Source organism: Indicator indicator, chromosome 1, assembly GCF_027791375.1.
Source record: "Indicator indicator isolate 239-I01 chromosome 1, UM_Iind_1.1, whole genome shotgun sequence".
NCBI classification, from domain to species: Eukaryota; Metazoa; Chordata; class Aves; order Piciformes; family Indicatoridae; genus Indicator; species Indicator indicator.
Genome location: NC_072010.1, coordinates 44,753,043 through 44,775,554, shown reverse-complemented (window position 1 = coordinate 44,775,554; position 22,512 = coordinate 44,753,043). Strand labels below are relative to the sequence as shown.

At 35.7% G+C, this 22,512-nt stretch overlaps 1 protein-coding gene across 1 annotated transcript in view; it reads right to left on the bottom strand.

Moving 5' to 3' along the window:
- Window positions 1–327: 327 nt before the first annotated feature.
- PIBF1 (progesterone immunomodulatory binding factor 1) overlaps window positions 328–22,512 on the bottom strand; it is a 124,415-nt gene continuing 102,230 nt past the window's right edge. The window contains exons 15-17 of the mRNA XM_054385371.1: window positions 19,351–19,435; window positions 2,526–2,705; window positions 328–384 (exon numbers count right to left, since the gene is read on the bottom strand). Of these exons, the coding sequence (XP_054241346.1) occupies window positions 328–384; window positions 2,526–2,705; window positions 19,351–19,435 (322 nt within the window). The remainder of the gene's footprint in view (window positions 385–2,525; window positions 2,706–19,350; window positions 19,436–22,512) is intronic.

The following is a 22,512-nucleotide window of genomic DNA, read 5'->3' as shown; positions in this document are numbered from 1 at the left end:
ATGCATTAATTTGAACACTCTGAATAACATGTCCTTTAACTGCCCAGACTATAAAAGTGCACAATATCCCAGTGTTTATTTATCTTTAAAATTTCAAATACATGTTTAGTAAAACCATTGCATGCATCATTTCCACACATTTTATTCACAGGACAGATCTAAAAATTATTTTGTGACACATAAGACTATTTGACAGGCAAAGAAGAACAGTTAGAAACTAAACAGTTGTCTGCTTTTATGGCAGAAAGAGCATCGTTGTGGTGAAAACAACTTTCTCCAAATAAAAGCTCCCCAAAGGATTATTTTGAATAATTTTTTGGAAAAATGCTATGGTGATGCTTTCTTCTGCAGTTTCTTGTACCATACAGGTGCCTCTTTATTTGTCTGTAAAACAAAGAACATGTGGATGGTAAGACAGTGGAAGTCAGAAGAAAAATACGCAATCTCCACTAAAGTCTCTTTCCTTCCTACTATGTAGTTCACAGTGATTGTGTTTACTTAAATGCAAATAAATTAAAAACAAGATTATGCATTTAAAGTTATTATTATCTGTACCTATCTGCATTTAAACCTCCCTATTTCATCGTTTTAAAAAGAAAATTATACAATAATTAAATGATTTAAAAATGCCAATCACAATAAAAGCATGCATCAAATGTGCCATAAATAGGTTTCATTTGAAATAATATCTGACTTTCCCAGTTGACAAGGGGATGGAACTCAGAAAAGAGATCTTACGTTTGGCTTAACTGACCAACACTTTATGCAGAAACATGGTCTTTAAAGGTTTAGAATTAAAAGTAAAAGAATTCAGCAGTATTCTGATGGTGTAGAAAATATTCTAATCACAGAGAATTATTTGTGAGCAACTTTGCCTTGCCCTCATAATCCTACGGGCTACTGCTATACCATCACAATTGATTAACATTCTTGTGGCAAATTCGGTGGTTGGTTGTATACAGAAATAAAACCACCTGAAGGTTGAACAAAGTAAAGACTGTTCTGCTTTCAAGTTTGGGTATAATCTCTTGTGTTAGTGAGTACTGTCTCCATGGTCTGTTGTCCCTAAACTTGTCCCTTTCTAGTTCCATTTTCTGTCTGCTCTTTATTTGTTCTTTCCTCTAAGACTTAATAACCATTCCATTACAAAATCAAGTTTATTCAGCAGGCCTTTTAGTGGGAGATCCCATCAGATTTTAATCTTCATCTTTCCTTCATTTAGAAGATCTCAGCTGCACAAAAAAAAAAAAAAATTCTGCTCTATTTGTGCAAGCTTTTGAAATTCTAGAAATTGACCTAATCTAGCAGGGTTTTCACAGTACTACTAACTTCTTTTCTCATCTAGGAAGAAACCTTGCTGTCCGTCCATGTTCGGTTCCCTACTCAAAAGTCTGAAAAGCCTAGAATTTTTTGAAGATAAATTGGTCACAATTTCTAAGTGTAAAAGCACTGAATAGCTCCTTCAAAGATGATGTTTAGGCAGTATGATTTCATACTACTGAAAGGGTTGTGGACGAGACAACACTGGGTATGCCTGTGTTTCGTCTTACATGATGCTATCCAAGCAAATTTTGAACTCCTAAAATCCCCAAATGCCCTCAAAAACACATCCAAGAGATTTAATAATTTCCTACATTTTGTATTATAAACTCAGTATCTGATATGCTACAATATAAACCTCATCTTGTTTAAGATACTGAATTTTAAAATCTCTACCAGGTAAAAAAAAAGGAAAAAAAACATGTAGATGTATAGCTGAATCAAAATAGCACATATGCTATGTAGTGTGGATACAGTCTACCCTAAAGTAGTTTTAAGTGTAAATAAATGTCATGATTTGTTTTTTGATTCAGCATTGCAACTTGGCTCTCTTAAATATATCAGTTTAGACACAGTCATAGTCAGAAACTTCTAAATGATTTTCTTGAAGCTTTCAAATACTAGAGGCACTAAGTCTGAAGTAAGACACTTGAAGTATTTAAATCCAAGCATTTAGTTTCTAATGACATAAACCACATTTTACAGTATCATGTACCCATAGTAATAGAGGTAATACCAATACTGGGCATGTAGTTTTAAAAAAAAGATATTTAGACATATATACACATTAATATAAATATATAAGTACACATAAATACACCTGTTTCCTTGCTTCTGCTCCTCTCTCTCTGTGTACATACACACACTCACCTCATACATGATCAGGGGAGATTTAAAATTGTATACATAGTCTGTGGATCCCTTCAGCTATTAAAATTTTGCTAACCACTCTTAATATAGTAATATTAACTTAAAATAAATAATCTATCTCATTGTAAATTTAAGATGCAGAGATACCAAACAGCTAAATAACATTATAAACCATAATTTATCTCCTCAGCTTTGACCATTCCCATAAAGAATTGCAAGTATTCAGCTGAATTAAAGATACATCCCCTTGCAGGATAAAGCCACGTTTTTCATTTTAAGAAGTGAAGAGTATTATCAATAAAGCTTATAGCACTTACTCTTATCATGGTACTTACAAATAGTGTTGGCTTAGGTGTAAACACATTCCCATCTTCATGTTCTGGCAGTAGTTTTACTGAAGGGTTTGTTTTGTTTTTTGCCATGGCACTTTTTACATCAGTATGAGGCTGAGGTAAATTTTGCTCATAGTGTTTACCATGTAGACTAATTAGAATCTGTTTCATTGTGGCTAGTTCCTATAAAACCACAAAAGAACAATGCTAAGTTATTCAGTAAAATTACATTTGAAACTATTAAATATTTATTTGTTAATGATAAATTTATATTCACTAACCCAAATGTGTAAATGGATCGGTAAATCTAACAAGCATGAACATACATTTGGCATAACTAATAACATTACTAATTGGACACTAGTAAAAGTAAGAAAATTAAAAAAGAGGCATACAGGATTTACACTACTCAGAATCTCTGTTGCTTAAAGGCTATAAAAAACATTTACTGTATAATAAGGAATCCACTCTCTCTTTCAAATTAAGCTTCCATTTAACTTAAGTCTTGAATTTGTTTTGTTAGGCTGATGTGAGTTTATAAATCCAATTTGAGTGAGTGTGACAAATTGTACTTTCAAATGCTAGGTCTTGCATTGCTAAAAATTTATATATGTCTTTATATCCCGATCAGAAATGAAAAATCAATGACAAACCTTAAGAGGACCTACAGCAAACCCAGGATTGGAGTGGAAAATAATTTTTTTGAAAAATCAAAGTTCCAACATGGGAAAAGAAAAACAAATGCATAGAGAAATGCAGACTTTTTGGTATGTTCTAATAATTGGTTTTGCAAACAATTTGTAATAATTTAAAAAGCAACCTTATCTTACTGCTTAGCTGAGCAACACAGATTATTCAAAATGTACGTACAGTGAGACAGGAAAAACCGTATTTTCTGGTCGTAACTGGCCATCTTCTGTCGTCTTTCATCACAGTGCCTAAGATTCCCTCCCCTCACATGGAATGGGTGTAATTACTATTAAAAAAGTTATAGAATCCAAGGCACTACTTATTGTTATTATTCATTGTGCTGTTATTATTTAGAGCATTCGTTATTGCAAAACTAGAACAGCAGGGGCAGTAGAAAAGACTTTCAAAAGTAAATATTAAGACAATTTTACTCTTTTTTAACTAGTACTGGCTTTGTCTGCTTGCTCTTTACAAATGCTGTTGCCTTCAATAAGCTTTACTGTTAATGTGTTAGTATTCTATATAATTAATGTTATATCATAGCTCTCAACCAGAACAGGGTAGCTTATATTGGTAGCTGAATGACAAACATTTTGTTATATCTTACCTATTTCTTAGTACTTGCCCCAAAATTACACTGATGCACATTCTATTTTAATTGCATTAGTAGTAATCATTTTAAAAAAACCCTCAGCCTTTTATAACATTCCTGACATACACCTTCTGTCTGTCCACTGCTGTAAACAAGATACAAAGTCAAAAGAATCATGTAGTTGACTTTAAATTGTCCCATACCAGCTCAGTTATATGAATGCATGTTAAACTCCACAGGCTGGCTTTGTGGCTCAAGTGTACAAATTGTTCTTGTATCTCAGTCATTTAATATTAACTATTTGCATAATTCAGCCATGTGTGGTGGCATGTTGAAACAGCATGACTGCAGAGCAGCTGTTTAAAAGGACTGCACAGTTGATGCCAACATGTTTTTCAAAGTTGTAAACTCTGCAAAGATGTTGCCAAAGCGACACATAGACAGCATTTCTTGATGAAAATAACTCAAGCAAATATACAGCAAATAAATACACCATCGTAGGAGATTAAATTGTACTTAATGTTTTGACATTAACAAATGCTGTTCCTATACTTAAACTGCATTATTTTGTGGACCAAACAGTTGCACGTTTGAACAAGACAAAACCCAAAAACTGTCAAGCGGATTTATTTCACAAATAGTTGAAACCTGTATGTGTAGGATCAAATTCTCTTGTGTCAAGATCCACTCAGCAAGATCTAAGGTCTTCTCTACTTCACAGTATCAGCCCTGTACTTGACAGGCCTGTCTGTTTTCAGACTAGGAATAGGCTCTAGAGAGACAGGAGAGTTCTCTAATGTGAAGCTAAGGGAAGGAATGACAGGGAGTAGGGATGACAAATTAGCCTACAATTAAGAAATTCTTTTGGCATCACAGCCAAATTTATCACGAGAAGTTAGCTAAAGTTTCCTTAATATTTATTATAAAATCCTTCCACATTTAGTGAGAAAGACCTTAACAAACTTGGCAAAATAGCACAGGAAATACTGAATCCAAAAGAATCACTGGTATGTGTACTGCTGAACAAGAAAATAAAATTGGCCCAACACATTTGCAAGCGACTTGCTGTTTTTAACCAAATAAATACTGAAAACAAAGTTCTGTCAACTGCAATAATTTTACCACCTCTTTAGATTTCTCTGCTCCTGAACACAACCTTAATACTTAGCTTTAAACTCTAAACAGAGAGTTATTTGCACTACCTGCTACTGTTACTATGCTACTATGATTCACTAATATTAAAAATACTGGCAAGTTGATCTAGAAAGATAGCAAAGAAAAAGAAGTTCTGGAGATTGTGCCTAGCAGTAATTTGTGAACTTGTTCCAGTGTGAGCAGGATCTTGAGATTAAAGGGGAACATAGGTATAGAGTTAAAAAAGGATGGGAAAAATCTTTTGTGTAGAAGGACATAATTAGTGTCAGGATAAGCTATGTAAACAAAGATGTGAAGAGAAATGAATTATTTACATTTTTACACATTTCTGCTGTGTCAGGTCCATAGTCCTATGTCCAGACTAAGGTGTGCAAATTGTTCACTTATGGTATTCACTTCAGTTAGTCAGTGCACTGTAGAAATAGTATTGCTAAAGATCTGCATGTCCCAGTTTTAGTGGAGGTATTTGGTCTTGCTAGTCTGGCTCCTGGATGTACAAGCAAGCCATGCTATGCAAGCTGTGTGTCACAGTGTGGAGGCTTCCAGGTCTGAGGGCTCTGCAATCCTTTTTTGGAGGACTATGAGTACTAACACCTCTGAGTGGATTCACCCAGCTCCTCTATCTGTTGGCTTTACAGCTTTGGTCTTACTGTCTCAAGCTTCAGGAACACAAGCACCCACTCCCTGCTTATGCAATATTCTGTGGGGATGTGGCAGTGCAGATGCATGGAAAATAATGCAGTCATCAAGAAGAGCTGGGTTAAGATGGAACAAGTGAAAAAGCTGAAGTATGTACCTGGCACAAAATCACTGTTTATGCACAATGAGTGTCATCCATATAAGCAAGTATCAGGGCTATACTCTGCTATTAAGTACTTGAAAGTCTGTCCACAGAAACACACTGAATTTTTGTTAAGGATGCTAACCTGCTCTACCCACCAGCACAAATGTCAAAAAACAAAGCAGTGACCTGTGTAACACATTAAGTGAGATTTAAACTCTGGCTTATAAGACCTAACTTTATGTTCCTAAACGCATCTACACATGAGCTAGGAATCTAATTTTCCATTACAGACATTGTAGCTTCGAAAGTGATTCATTCAGAAATGGACACCTATTGGTGTGTTGGCTGAATCATGTTGTAACAACACTAGCCATATTGACTAGGCTGCTACTGACTATAAAACAAAGTATGACACTTGCCTCATCACAGACACCTCCATTTAGATACCTAAATTTAGTTGCCATAAGCTGAATCCATTTCTCACCTCACTCTCCTTATCTCTCTTTCTACATCATCTAACACTTTCATCCTGAATAGCCAACACACAATCATAGTTATTCTTGCACACATATAGAAGTATTGAATTGCTGTGTTAAAAAGAACTGCATTTTTATAACAGGCTTTCACACCACAGATTAGCTACTCATGTTAAGTTTTCTTGAATACACATTAGAACAATCTAACATCCAGTATACCACCTATGTAGATTAATTCACATTTAATGAAGATTACTATAAAAGAATCACTGAAACTTTTGCATACACAACCATAAAGTACTGGAATTAAAAATAAGTGATTAGAATGAATGGACTGAGAAGAATGGGAACAATGTAGCAGAAGGTGAGGTAAGATAACATGTATTGCACTGTAAATAGAAGAACTTACTTGCTTAATTCAATTAATTTTCGGTACTATAGTGTCTAACAACCTGAGTTAAAAATAGCAAAAGCAATTGTGTGTGCCAATACACGAACAGAAAAGGTACTGACAAAGGACAGGCACCAATCTTTTCCATGATGTTCATCAATTAAAATGTTTTCTGCTTTGGGATTTTTCCCTATTTCTACCCTGGTTTTAGGCTAAATGCTATCAGTGCTGTTGTTATGGAACTCTTACAGTCTGCAAAACCGGTATATCATCTTATATTCATCAAGCACTTAAAACAGTGTTAAAGGAACCAAACCAAAGAAGTGTCTATCATTTTTTAAAAGATAAAGTAAAAAAAAAGCAAACTAGTTGGATGCTATCTGCTTGTGTTACTCATATTTCAAAGGAATCTGAGATTGATGATATCTAACCTTGTAGCAAGTAAAAATAAGTTATGTTTTATTTAAAATTGTTTTTCATAGAATCATAGAATTGTTATGGTTGGAAGGGACCTAAAAGATCATCTAGTTCCAACCCCCCTGCCATGGACAGGGACATCCTCCACTAGATCAGGTTGCTCAGAGCCACATCCAGCCTGGCTTTAAAAACCTCAGGGATTGAGCTTCTACCACCTCCCTGGGCAACCTGTTCCAGTGTCTCACCACCCTCATGGTGTAAAACTTCTTCCTAACATCCAATCTGAATCTACCCACTTAAAGTTTTGCTCCATTCCCCCTAGTCTTATCGCTACCTGACAACATACAAAGTCCCTCCCCAGCTTTCTTGTAGGCCCCCTTCAGATACTGGAAGACCACAATAAGGTCTCCTTGGAGCCATTTATCTGTTTATTACGGATAATTGAAATTATACCTATAAAAACAGGAGACTGAAGATCAGTTTGGAAATATGAATGACAAAATTTGATTCCTTCAACAAGCAATGTAACTAGAAGACAAAGATGAGCAAATGCAAAAAATAAGGCATGCAGTGATATAAAATATAAACATATTTTGAGTTATAGATACTATAAACGGATCTGTCTTAACATGGGTTTTTGTACTAGAAAAACATCTAATTCAATACTACAAAAATTCACAATTAGTGTAATATTAAATGTTATAACAAAATAGTAACTTACGTAATCAAAATGGAAAAGAATTGCCTAATACAGAAAATGATAGAGGCATAAAAAGGAATGCTGTTTTATCATGGAAATAATTGATGATGTATATGAAAAAATTGCCTACATGAACCCTAACAGGTACTTATCAAGATAGTAATTCCATTTCTTTTCAGTGGAGTGTAAACAAGGACTTTTTAATGTCACTGTCATGTTACTATAGTTGAAGCAAAAAAGGATCCTCTCTGTGCACTCAAAAGCTTGCTTAGACCCTTAACATTATATATATGTGTCTATAATTACAATAAATATGTAAATTTATATATGTAGTTAATGTGATATATATTTATATATCATGCCCTGGAAGCAGATGCAAAATAGCAGTCTCAAGAAAAAGTACCTGGCTTCCAGGAATCAATTACATATATGTCAGTTCTTATGTTCTTATAGCAAGGCTGTCTCACGCCTTCAAATAATCTCCATACAATGATCTTAAAAAGAAACTTTACACAGATCAAACTGAACAGTTGGAAAGTGCACAGGAGAAAGTGACATCTAACTCTCTGAAGACAATATATCCTGATGGCAAATTGAATGGTTTTTTTCCATGTCATTAAAATCATCACAGAAGCCAATGGATGTCAGGTCCATCTGGCTTCTTCCTCATGCAGTAGAGCTCATGGTTACTGCACTCAGATAAATATCCTCTACAGCAAAAGTGACTGTAACAACAGCATGTACAGTTAATGGAACCTTTACCACAACAAATGGTCTTCTCCTTTTAGCTTTACGTTGCCTAATTACATAGCAATTTATGATTGCAAACTTCACCTTGGATTAAAACTCCATTTTAAAATAGAGAACTTCTACTGTGGAAGCCTAACAAGAAATTTCTGTCCTACAAAATGTATCAGATTCTGGCACAACCACTGAATTTTGATGACTAACAAGTGTTCCCATAGAAGAAACAGCATAAATTCCCAGCAGAATAATGGAAACAGATAAGGTACTAAATACTACGATCTTTAAACAAGAAAATAAATTTCAATGACAAAACCAGAAAAATCTGGAGAAAGGGGTACAACCAGAGGTTTGTTTCCCTCAGAGATGCTGATCAGAATGTAAGATCTCTTAGAATTTGTGAGTCAAGCACTAAGATGATGAATTTAGATGTGTTTTTCTGCCTCCAATCTGTAAGTCCTCTGTACTGTTAGAGTAAAGCATGCACGTTCAGGAGCTACTTTGGAAAGCTTGTATTCTTCACTTGAACTGCCATATGGTCCCCATGTGGTTAAGCTATAACTCAAAATAAAAATATGTATCCAGTCTGCAGAAACATGAAAGATTGCAGCACTGTCTCTATGTCCAAGAAGACTGTACACCCAAACTCCCACACCCCCTTGCATAGAAGGGACCAGACAAAAAACCTGCTTCCCAAGAGACAGTACACTACACCTTGATTCCAGAGACTGGACTCTTCTCAATGTGAGAGCCAAATAGTAGGTTTGAGTTTAGCAGTCTGGTGACTATATTAACTTCCAAAAAAACAACAATAAAAACAATAGCTGTAATAGAACATGCAAGTGTAGTGGGATAAAAAACATGCCCATGCTAAGTCAATGCAATCTGTCTTCACATGCACATATCCTCCCATCTAGGCGGCTACTGCAGTCTTCAACAAGTCAGCACAGGGAAAAGCAGAGTTCAGAAAATGAAGTGATGGATATGTTAAAAATAATGATTTGAGAAACCTAAACCAGCAGTTAAGAATGCTGTAGCCATTTGGTAGTGCTTAGTGAAGAGCACATTTCAGAATCTTTTTTATCAGTCTCTCAAGAATTAAAAGTTCATGTTCAATACACAAATGTTCTTAGGAGGATTCAGAGAAAACAAAGTAAATTTATACTTCCTATAACTCCTTTTTTGAGAGAAAGTGATCTCAATTTGGAAAAGGGTAGGGCAGGGTTGTTAAGAAGGAATTCTCTTCACATTTGTCTGTCTTAGGGTGTTCAGTAGGGTCAAGCTTGATGGGCATATAAGGTGGTGGCAGAGAAGATACAAAGGATATTGTCCTCTATGACATCTGTGCATTTCCTTACTTGGATCCCTATTAGATTCCAACTGTGATATTCTGAGAAAGTGAAGGTGTATGAAAAATAAAATATCATTTAACAGCTGATACTAAGATGGAGAGGGCTCTTGTTGAGAACCCTGGTTGCAGTTCAGCTTTGGAACATCTGACATACATGTCATTTTCAAAGAATGAGTAAAATAGTGCCTAGAAAGTCTCCTCTTTAGAATCCCCAACAATTCACACAAATAATTACTTTAGAACTGTTCTTCAAGAGTTTTATTTCTGCCAAACTGATAAAGATACACTGCAGAAGGGCTATATTTGGCTACATTTTTTGACTGAAAGTGGAAAAAAGACCAAAGCTATTATCAAAGAATTAATGACATTGGGCATTAATGATTACAAAGTGTAAAATACTAGAAATACACTACAGAAGCTCCATTTAGGTGTGACCACAAAATTAAGCAAATAGTATGTCATTCCATTCCACTATTTATGACTACAGATGGGTATGATGGAGTGGCACAAGCAGTGCAAATTCAGCTTCAGCACTGGAAAATCCTGGGCTTGTGTCTATCAGGAGTAAAACCTGCACATGTAACAGAGCTCAAAGAAGATTTTAACAACCACGTATGCAATTAAGGAAACATCACAAGAAAGGGTTTAATCCCTCATGCAAGGCAGGGTGTTTTTGACATAGTTACATCCTCAATTGCAGCTGTACTGGAAATATGAGAAGTCAGCAAGAATTCTGGTATGAGATTTGCACATATGGCCATCCTAGGCACATGGATACACATTGTAAAGCTAGAAACTGGAAGACAGTATGAAATGTTCTGATCAAACAAATGAACCTGGTAACTGGATGGTGGAAAGATGCCAGACCATATGCAGGATGTTGATAGCTTTTCTGCACTACACTTAATTCAGAAGTTCTCTATATTCCAGTGCATATAAAACTTTCAATGAACTGACAGATCTGTAACTACTGGCAGCTTTATAAGGTGAACACGTTACAACTGTGGCAACAATAAAATGGCTCAGTCCCTGCAGTGAACAGCTTCTGTCTTTTTAGATACATAAAAATCTCTGCCTGTTTCAGACGTATCTTAAATTTGCTCTTACCAGTTAAAGCTTCTTAAGAAAAACAAGCAATATTTTTTTCTCATATTTCAGAACTTGCATGCCAAATTCTGAAAGTTTTTTTCACTTTTTGTATTGACGGTCAGGAATATATTTGCAATTATAACTAGGACTAAACCCTCAAACATTTTTTTTTTAATCTGAGCCATTGTGGTGTTTCTTTATGCAAATTCAAGTTTATTAAATAGTATGCTTTCTGAGTAAGTTCTGCTTACAGGAAACAGATGCTAAAAATGCTAACATGTCAAAACAGCCTTATTTGCCTAAATTATTATGTACAAGTTCCTGCGTTTTCTGACAGGGTAACTTTTTAGTTTGATTCTCCCTGTCTTTGGTATTTAAAGAGTATTTAAATTCACTTTCCACTTGGTAATATTCAAATGCTGCCATAAAGTGAGCAAAAGTAAAATTTTTGCCCAGATGGACAAACCGCAGAATGTGATGGAAATATTCATAGCTGATACACGAAAAATGAATTGATTAAATCTTCTGAAAAATCTGAACAATTTCAGATTATTCAACATCCAATGGTTTATTTTTAAATGTTTATCACTTGTCTCTCTAAAAAGACATAATTTAAAATGCACATCAATTCCATTCCATAATCCATAAATAAGTTGAAATTTGTCTATGAAATGTCATATTTTTGAGAGCAAAAAATGTATTTATATTTCACTTACATTAACTGATATTACTAAACCCTGTGCTATTCTAAAAAGACACACACAAAAAAACCCTGAGCAAAAAAAATCACCATTTAGGTTATACCACTGCAAATGGAAAGGTAATTCTTTGAAGAATATACAGGAAAACTAATAAGACATTCTGAACAATACTGCTCCAATAAAATAATGAATGCATCCAGCTGTTAAGTCCTTCTTTTTTCCTAAATTCACTGCTATTCAGAATTCAAGTTTTATTAAAGCTGAACAGCAACAAAATAGATAATAAACATGAGAAATACTGCTTAGGAGAGTATTTTTCCTTGTAAAAATGAGCCAGAAACTTCTCTACCCTCGTTTAGCAATGTAAATGTCACTTTGTTTCTCCAAGCTTAAAGCTGAGAATAGCTCCAGGGCTTACTTGTGATGCAGAAATGTCCCTGTAATCTACTTAGAAAACATGCAGAACATTAATAGAAACTAGAGTCTTGGAACATAAACGTAGCATAAGAAAAATGATAATTACTCTGCGGCTTAACATTTAAAAAGAGAGCTAAGCATTGTACAACAGCTCTCTTTTTTTTTTTTTCTTTCCATACGAAACAAGTTGCAGCACATAGATGAGCAGGAAGTCATTCACTGTAGAAACACAAATAATTTTGACATTATCACGTACAATCTTTTACACAGAAAACAGGGGAAAGAGGCAGAGCTAGAGACTGTTCGAAGACACCTGTTACAAATCACTTCTTTTCAGTTGTGTCTTCCCAACCCCTGCAGATATCCCTTCCTTCCCCTCTCCCCCAACAAAGCAGTTTTCTCCTTTTATCCACTAAGTTTCCACCCCTGCTTAAACACGTTCTGCCCTCCCCCTTATGACTCCAAAGCTTTTTATGAGCCTCTGAACTTCTCCCTACCTCTCTTTTTTTTAAGAGGGAAGCTGTTGCTACTCTCCAGGTTCCCAAATCAAACACATTGACTAGAAGTAACCTAGAACAGAAAGCCAATCTTATTCAGCATTACTTAGTTACAGCTAAGGATAGTATTAGACATACTTTAAATGAAATACTGAAAACTCATAGTGCGTCCTAAACGTCAATGCTGAGAAGGAATGAAAACTGTGGGCATAGAGAATTTAGCAGTGAGGGGCATCCCCCGAAGAGAATAACAAAAGTAAGCAAGATAAACATGAGAACATTGGAGTAACTAGTCAAAAGTAAGGCAAAGCACAGATAGGTCAGGAGACCTTGCTTCTCCTCAGAAGAGGAAAAGAAGAATAAAAGCACCTGGCTTTTATTTCACTTTTGTAGGCAAAGTAACTGGACAACTATAGCGAAGTAGCAGAGGTTTGTGCAGAACACCAAGATAAGACGAATGCATGCAGCAGACAAACTACCAGATTCTCAGACACTGTGGAAGCATTTATATTTTGCACCACTTGTCACGCAATTGTAAATGCTTCTGATAATTCATGTGGCCATGTTTAAAATCTAACATTCATCAAGATTCATGCATAAATTCTTGGGAACCATAGCCTGATCATTTATACAAGCTCTTTAAAAAACTCTTAGAGCAATTAACAAACTATGCATATTCTAACAGGACTAATTAGTAGCTGTTCCTCCTGTTTGCTCACACGGACTCTCTTCAATCTTATACACACTTGGAAGATGTATTTGGTAACCATTTTCTAAAAGAAACCCAAACAGGTCAGATTTTCTCCATTTTAAAGATAATTAAATAACTCTCTTATGTTAACTTCACCTTTCTTTGTCACTTGTTCTTTTTCTCACCTCTTACTATTTACCTACACAACGATGCCTTATGTTTACCCTCTTTTCTTACACTCCATCAGATTCTTTGTTTGCTTGGACAAAATAAGCTACACTTTCAAGCTCATTCACATAAGAACTGCAACACGCTGTGGGTTTTTTCTCTGTTTTTTTTTCTTTCCCAGAAAAAATATATATGTGTGTGTGTGTCTCTCTCTCTCTGTATATAAATATATATATATATATATATATACACTCTCTCTATATATATATCTCCATTCAACAGTTCTAACTTAAAAAATCATTAGATGTTAAGTTTCAACAGACTCTCAGGACTTTTTCAGGAGGTGTGGATTAAAAAATGAATGTAAATTCTTGGAATGATACAAAGTGAAAATATAATTTGCTTGTGAAACTATTTCCAAAATATAGTTAGTTCATATATAGGAAGATGATTTAGAGAAAAGAGTTAATTTGTCTCTAGTTAGGAAAAAATAACAGTAAGGAGAATTTCTTTTCAGGCTTTTGAACTGAAACAGGTAAAGAAAGAAGAATGAGTATGGTTAAGATACTGCATTAGGACACGTGAACTCTTTAACCTCTACCACTAGGGAGTTTTGGGCAAAGCACTGTTTCTTTCATGGTGGTTGTTGCTTCTGCAGAACAGTGGTAGTGATACTTTTCTGATTTAAGGTGTAAAGATTTGTGAGGTGCTCAGTTACTGTGGTGAAGGCCAGAGAATATTCAGTTACTAAACAGCGTTATTTTGACCTTTTGTTAGGAAACAGGGAAAACCCAGGAAGGGGGAAAAATGCGTACTAGCAAAAGCAAAACATCAAGTTCACTCATAAGTGGTGACTTACACATCAGATTTGGAAAGTTCCTGGTCTGTCAATGGGAAAATAAGTTCAGAATAACAGTCACTTAAGAAATTGACATTTTAATATTAACCTGGTCAGCCTAATCTTAGCAAGTACATCTCAATAAGAGTTTTTGACTGAAACATTTTTTAAAAAGAACAGGAGCTTGCAATGGCTAACCTGAACACATTTTAACCCAGTCTAGTTTAAGGTCTGTACTAATTCAGGTACACATATTTAGACAGATTTAGCACTCCAATTTAGAGTGACACCACCATTTACTGACATAAACTAACCAGATTTAAGTAAACAAATAGCAATCAAACCCCATGTGTCTGTATCCATTTAACTGATTGATACAGGTTTATTTAAACTACTACTACATGTTTTCTACTTTGTCCCACAGCAGATAGCCAGAGCCTAGTTTCTGGTTGCTAACTTCACTGGAAGAGCTTTGGCACAGTAACACATGAATGTGTCAATAATGTGACTAGATCAGCAAGTTTACATTCTATCACTTGTGTGCACAGCTGCTAATACACCTCAAGTGCATAGATGTGTAAAGGAGATAAAATATCAGCAGTTTTTTCTATCTTTTCAACCACTACATAATATTCATGTGTTGATAACTAATCATGTCTGCATAAACAATTGTGTTACAGGAAATTAATGAATGTTATAAACAGCCTTCATTTGCACTGCTTGGGTCATAAATTTTAACTTTATATTTCTTACTATAATAGTTTCACAAGACTAGTTCCTTAGATTAAAAACTTCTATATTGCCAGACTGCACTGCACACAGGTGATTCCAGGTAGTGTAAATTAACACCTTCATATAAACTGAAACTGATCTTAGCAATTAGAGAACACCTTTTTAAAGCCTTGCATTGGTGTTTCTTACACCACTATCTCATTTTTGTTATTTTTCATGCCTTCTAAAAGACTTCTATCTACATAAAAAGAACTCCATTTGTTATATTTGCTGTCTTGTGTCTGGGTTTTTTTTCCCCCCACAAAAATCCCAGTGTATTATAAACTCCACATTAAAACTACAAACAAGTTGGTTAATTTTCAAGATTCTGGAAGTCAGTTTGTACACTCTGCACTATGAAAAGCTAAAATAAATAATTTATTTGTGCACCTCATTGATTTTCTTTACTATGATACATCTGCATCTTAAATATCAGGAGAAATAATACAATGACACACATCAAAGCATAGGAAATTTACAACTTCTTAAATGTAGCCTCAGAAAATGAGTACTAAAATGTCTTGCCAAACATCTGAGTGTTGACAGACTGCCCTTCTAAGTTTTCATCTGAAGTTTGCAAGCCAATGGATAAAGCCTAAAATTGCACTTCTGATGTTCCCGAATACTAGTAACTGCATCAAGCACGAAAGGCAATGGAAGTGCCAAGATCACAGAACTCGTGGTAAATATTTCTTTTAGTCAAAGCCTGCCTGTTGGAAGAGAAGGGGGGGAAAAAAAAGCCATCCTAGATAAAAAGAATCATGGATCAAGAGTTTCAGCTAAAAAGATTTACTGAAATCATCCAATTTCATTTTAGCACTTAACAGAGAACTGCACTTTGGTGCCTTTAAGTTATAAACTCCTGTTATGTGCACAAAAGGGTAAAGTTTGGATGTAGACACAGGCTGCCACAGAAGCTTGGTGTGCTATACTTTCCAGTTTAGGACACAAAATGTCCTCTTTTTCTCAGGTAAGTAATATTAACATATAAATATTTTTACTTGCTCTTTTCCTTGCTGGACCCTTTCCAGAGGTGATTTAAACTGCTAGCCCAACAGACAGCAATTCACTTTTGTGGTTTTCTTTTTTTAGTCAGCTTAGGTTTCTGTTTAGTGATCTGAATGGTCCCAGTGCAGCATTAGAGACATGTGCCAGAGCTGGTGCAAGAGGAGGAGAGAGAATGAATACCAGAAGCAAAGAGGTAAGGCATTGTATTGGCTCAACTCAGGCATAACGTATAATTTCATCTTGATTTATGCTTTGAAGGAGCATCCTCGTTACTTGTTCCTCCTGACAACACAATGACACTAGGGCAACAAGGGGCCAAATCTGGGGGTAAGTGATGATGTTAGAGTGGGAAACATCAAAAATCCAAGCCTTTTTTTGGTGTGGCTTGGCTATCCAGAGTTAAAGATAGAGGGTCAAAAGTGTAAAGTTCAGATGATTACAAAGGGAACACAAACTACAAATAATAATGCAAAAACAATCTGGATTTGAAATACCCTATTTAAAAAAAACCCACAACACTGTTTACTAGAAGGTTATTTAGAGGAGACCCCATTGTTCCTCCAAACAATGTCCTATGCTCTCCTGGTAGATCTGGAAAAACAATTAAACAGCCATACTGGTTGTCTTTACAAAACATATATAAAGTCTTATTCTGAAATAAGCTGAAAAATTTGGCTGTACTAACTGTACTTGCTGTCATGCAATGAGGGATTTACAAATGACATCACAATACTGCCTACCTAAGTTCTTTCTGATAGCTCAGAGGGCAGCAACACTATGAAGGCTTTATTATCAACCTCTAAGAACATAATCTCAGCATGATCCTGAATACTGATAATTCACAATAATGCCATTGAACTGCCTCTCAAATACTGGACTTTGCATGTATTCATATGAAGAAATTTTCTCATACCATCCAATTCTCAATGATTTAAATTGGATTAAAAAGTTTTCCACATTAATTTACTAATTAATTTAAAAAAACAAACAAAAACCCCAACCCAACCAAACCAAGCAAAAAAACCCAAAAAACTGCACCCCCAGTCTCCCCCCCTAAAAAAAAAAAACCCGACAAAAAACAAACAGAGAGAGGAGGAAATAACAGCCCAGGAAAGAATTCAGGCTAGGCAAAAAAAAAAATACAAAATACATTTTATTCATTCATGGGTGGGCCTAACCTTTAAAAAAATGTATATAGTCAAAGGACCAATTTTGACTTTAATCTCCTACAGCAAAATACAATAATCACCATCATCATCAAATTAGCTGTCTACATAATATGAATTAATGGAAAATTTTATTACATGAATATCTAGTGTCTTTTTTTCCCCTGTAATAAAAGAACTTAAGAGTTCTATACAAATTATTCCAAGATTTGGATTTTAGTAATTAACCTTTTCTTCCAAAATTAAAATAAGTAAAAAGAGAAGTAAGATTAAGCATGAATCTAAGTTCTTTATTTAAATAGTGTATAAAATGCTACAATTACCTCCAAAGCAACCATTATGAATCCAGTTGATATCACAAGTAGATAAAAAATCCCAACTCCTCAAACTCTTAACATTTCATTAAACAGAGTTAATACAGTCTGAGACCACACAGGTTGGAATACCTTAAGTCAAAGCTGTGTACTTATTGAAACATGTTGCTCTAAGACAGCATTAACATTGCTGTGGCATTTTTCTTGTATTTTCAACATATCTAAACCTCATTTTATGTTAACTGTTAAATATCTTGAGTTTATCTGTTCAGGAATTCTAATGTTTTTATTACAAACAGAAGAGCAACAAGGCAATTCCTAACAAGACATGACAGTTTATTATGTGCAATAACATGATACCAGGTACACAACACATAAATCCATAATTAATATTTTTCAAATTGCATAAATCACAGAATCACAGAAAACATCTGGTTGGAAGAGACCTCCAAGATTCAGTCCAACCCTCGACCCAGCACTGAAGGATCAACACTAAACCATGTCCCTAAGTGCCAGGTGCACATGCTGCTTAAACACCTCCAGGGACGGTGACTGCACCCTGGGCAGACCATTCCAATGTTTGATAACCCTCTCTGTCAAGAAGTATTTCCTAATGTCCATTCTGAACCTCCCCTGACACAGTTTGAGACCATTTCCCCTATTTCTGTCACCAAGGAGAAGAGGCTGGCCCCCTCCTCGCTCCAATCTCTCTTCAGGTAGTTGTAGAGAATGATGAGGTCTCCCCTCAGCCTCCTCTTCTGCAGACTGAACAAACCTCAGCTCCCTCAGACCCTCCTTGTAGGCCATCTGCTCCAGGCCTTTCACAAGCCTCATTGCCCTTCTCTGAGCACACTCCAGCACCTCCAGTGTCCCTCTTGTAGCGATGGGCCCAGAACCGAACACAGTACTCAAGGTGTGGCCTCATCCGTGCTGAGTACAGGGGGACGATCACCTCCCTGTTCCTGCTGGCCACAGTGTTTCTAATACAAGCCAGGATGCCATTGGCTTTCTTCGCCACCTGGGCACACTGCTGACTCATGTTCAGTTACCTATCAACCAGAACCCCCAGGTTCCTCTCTGAATCACAGCTTTCCTACCACACATCCCCACATCCATAGGGTTGTTGTGACCCACGTGGAAGACCGGGCACTTGGCCTTGTTGAACTTCATACAGTTAGTCTTAGTCCATCAGTCTTAAGATTGTTCAAAATCTTGACCAAGTCTTTTAGGAATCCCCAAACAGAACATCTATTATAAATGGTCTTTTAGATGTGAGAGTATACTCCCGTAGCACCCAACTCCTTGCTTAAATGAAATCCACTGAAGTACATAAAGAAGTACTCTGATTCTTGTTCGGTGAAACCTGTGTGACTACTGTCCTGTTTCCTCCCCTCAAATCCAATTTTGGAGTTGAAAAGAAACTTGGATATGTGTACTGCAAATGAACTGAACAATGCTTCTTCCTGGCTTTTGGTCTCAGTGACTGGGGAGTAGGGATAGATCTTGGAGCATACTGTGGAACAGGCAGGCCTTGCAGGTTACATGTGTATCAATTTAATCATCTTTATCTAAATATTTGTTAGATGCATGCAAATGCCAAACACTTTGCAAGGCAGGACAGTTGTATGTATAAGAAAAGAACAGTGAGACCAATCAGAGAGTACCTAGCAAGTGACAGCATAACTGAGTACAACTGAGAGCCTCCAGAGTGCCTGTCAGACGCAGTCACCTGTGTTTCTGAAAATGACACAAACAAAATCCCCAACATATCAGACTAAAGTAAAACAGTTTTTATCCCCATAGTTAAAGGCTGAGGAGAGAAAAAAAAAACCACACTTATGGTAGAAATGATGGAATAGGAAGATTACCTCACGGTGATTTAGAAGTCTCTCCAAATCTGCTGCCATTTGATTCTTGACACGCAGCAAAGCTGTCTTTTCTTTATTTAAAAGACTGGTAGAAAGAGGATAGGAAATGCAGTAATAGCAACAGATAATCTCTTTTAATCTTGTATTCTGGCTGAAACACACATTTTCTAAAGCTAAATACTAGCAACAATGAAAATCTGCTCAAGTAATTGTATCAAAGGACCCCTCTCTGTGTTCAAACATTGTCATTTGTATAAATGGGCCTTAATGTACCAATACATAAAAAAATCCTATTTTAAACAAACAGAAATGCTATTCAAAATCTTCATAAAATATGGAAGGGGTTTGATTCTCTGAAGGGTAATTTAAATTATCAGAATCTTCTGTTATTATCTCTCAGTTTCTTCTAGGCAAAATGAGTTCATTTATAAGCAAAGCAAGGCTGCTCATATCTACACTTCTATATCTAAATTTGGATTTCTTTGTTGTAGTTATCATTAGCAGCAGCACATGCTCTTCTCTCAGCATCACCTCTTTTTCTGCTACTGTATATAGAATTTTGAAAATAACAAGTACAAGGAACAATAACATCTAGCTCTCCCTTTTAGCCATGTAGTTTCTGCAGAAATCGTTAATGTATTTTTGATACATTTTTTTTAAATTTTATATTCCAGGAAAACGCATGGGGTCAAGTTTATCCTGTGAAGCAAGTAAGAGAACCATTTAAGCATGAAGGCAGGCTTTTCTAGCACAATGTCAAGTTTAACTTTAATTCCTCTTTATTTTCTTAGTTAAAGAACATGAACATTTTAAATGTTTAGCATACACATTCTGATTCCAGGCAGCAATTCTAATGTAGTTAAACATCTTTTCCTATTTAGCCACAGCATTAATTTCCAACAATAAAATTATGCATGCATAATGCCAGTATATAATCTGGTTTGATAAAACAGCCACGGAGAGTTTCTTGGAAGACTGATGTTATATATGCCATTATCATGACTTAACTAAATAAGTTGCACAGTATAAACTATAGCATAAACCAACAGCTATGCAAAATACAATCCTGCATATGGAGTGCAAATATCTTACTGAATACATCAGGCGTTCAAGACAAATCTATTGAGGTTTTATAAATGGAATGGAGCAATTCTATGTGTTGCAAACACAAATTATTTAATATTCTCAGTATTTAACCCAGAAATTATCAACAAAATAAATCACCCTTTTTCTTCAAGTGGCTTCAATTCTATCATCCGCTTGTTTCAAATAAGCAACATCATCCTTTGCCCCAGAGATTTTCTGGCAGTTCCTTGCAAGGTCTGTACTGTAAATTATGACTCTCAACTCCTTCTAGGCATTCATTAATTCTAAGAAAAAATGTATGCTTTGGCCAAATCACTTAGTGAGTTAGTTAAAAGGAAAGTAGTAACATTTATGAAAAAAATACAAAGATATTTTAATATTTTCAAGAGGCTTATTTTCTGTGACATTTTTAATCATGATGAAATTGCTGTACTATTTTTTTCCTGGGTTCATGGTTTGTAATTTACTGATATGTCAGTTTTTCTTGGATTTCTGTACTTCCTGACAGCATAGAGCAATCCTTTTAGAGAGAATGACTCACAAAATCATTATAGAAGCAATAAAAAAGGTTCCTTTATCCCTTAAAGGGTGTACTGAATAAGCATAAACAGCAGTGTCCATGACTAAATCAGAAGTTTGTGTTCAAGATTCAATTTCATCTACAGATCAGAACCTACTCTACTTATACTAGTTATACCTTCTTAAACAATATGAGATGACTGATCCAAGTGGAGCAACTCTAATTTTCTTTCTTTATGGCATTTGACTTGTTTTCTGTCATACATATGAATACAGAATTACCAAAGCATGTGTAGACTTCAGATTTAGTAGTTTTGCAATAGCTATGTTTTTTTCATTACTGCTGACAGAAGGAATTAATTCAGACACTTCTGAAAGAATACTGAAAAAGAGGCATCTATACATTTTACAGAGTGAGAAAGCAGTTACCAGATACAACAATAATAAATTTACACCTGTAATGACCACGTAAAGGAGAAATACCTTCAAAAGTTCCATTTGGGAAGAAGACTGATCATTTCAGTCCGTGTTATGAAAATGTTCTGAATGGCCATCTTGGATATCAGCAGTCGAGATTTCAGCTTTAAACTGCTCCACACTTCCATTAAACAGCAGTTTAACCTAATCCAATTTTAATTGGCAGTGTAACAAATCAGAGAGCAGTTTGACAGCTTGTTTCAGCTGACCTAAGTGAAAACTTAGATCATCCTTCCCCAGCTACATACTGGTAACCTGCACTTTGTGTGTGTAAAATTTGTGCCCACATAAGTAGGTCACTTCACTGATCTGTGTGGAAGCTGCAGTCTTTTTAAAGGTTATTTTTCATGTGGATCACCAAAACATCTTGATTTACCATGTACAGTGGAAATCCACCGCTGAAGATAAAGGTGAAAATGCTCTGTTTGGTGACCTGATGCCTTAACTGTCTTACTATGATTCTGAAACCACAATCTCTATGTCTAGACAAATCAGCTTCTCACATCTGAACTCAAGAGTTGTACCTTTCATCTGAAAAGACAGGATCTGTTTGACCATCTTTAACTAAACATACTTTTAAGTTTTCATGACACAAAGATGTATTAAAAGTATTAGTGTACCAAACATTGAAATAAATCTTCCAATGACTTGTCCTGGGGTGAGAACATACTTGGGGGAAATGGACTGTGTCGAAATGATCTAATATTCCTGGAGTTATTCAACAGCACAAATGGCTGTTTTCACATGCCACAGAAAGTGTAGACCATGCTGTGCTCCACAGTCCTGGTCACTAATTGTTCCACCCTGAGTGTGGAGAAGGTGCTCATCATATAACCATGACCTGAAAAGTCCAGGTTGGTGAATCAACTGAAAAGCAGTACAGCTCCTGTTTTCCCTGTGCGCCTGAGTTTCCAGAAAAAAACTAAAACGTCTGGGAGGAGGTCCAGTTTCATTCCATCATGCTTTCAAAACCTAGCCAGGTATGAATCCAGGTACCAGGAATGCCAGACTTACCATGGAATACACTTGTCATATACATACACATTGCTCATAGCAACTACTGGCTTGTTTTGTTTTGCT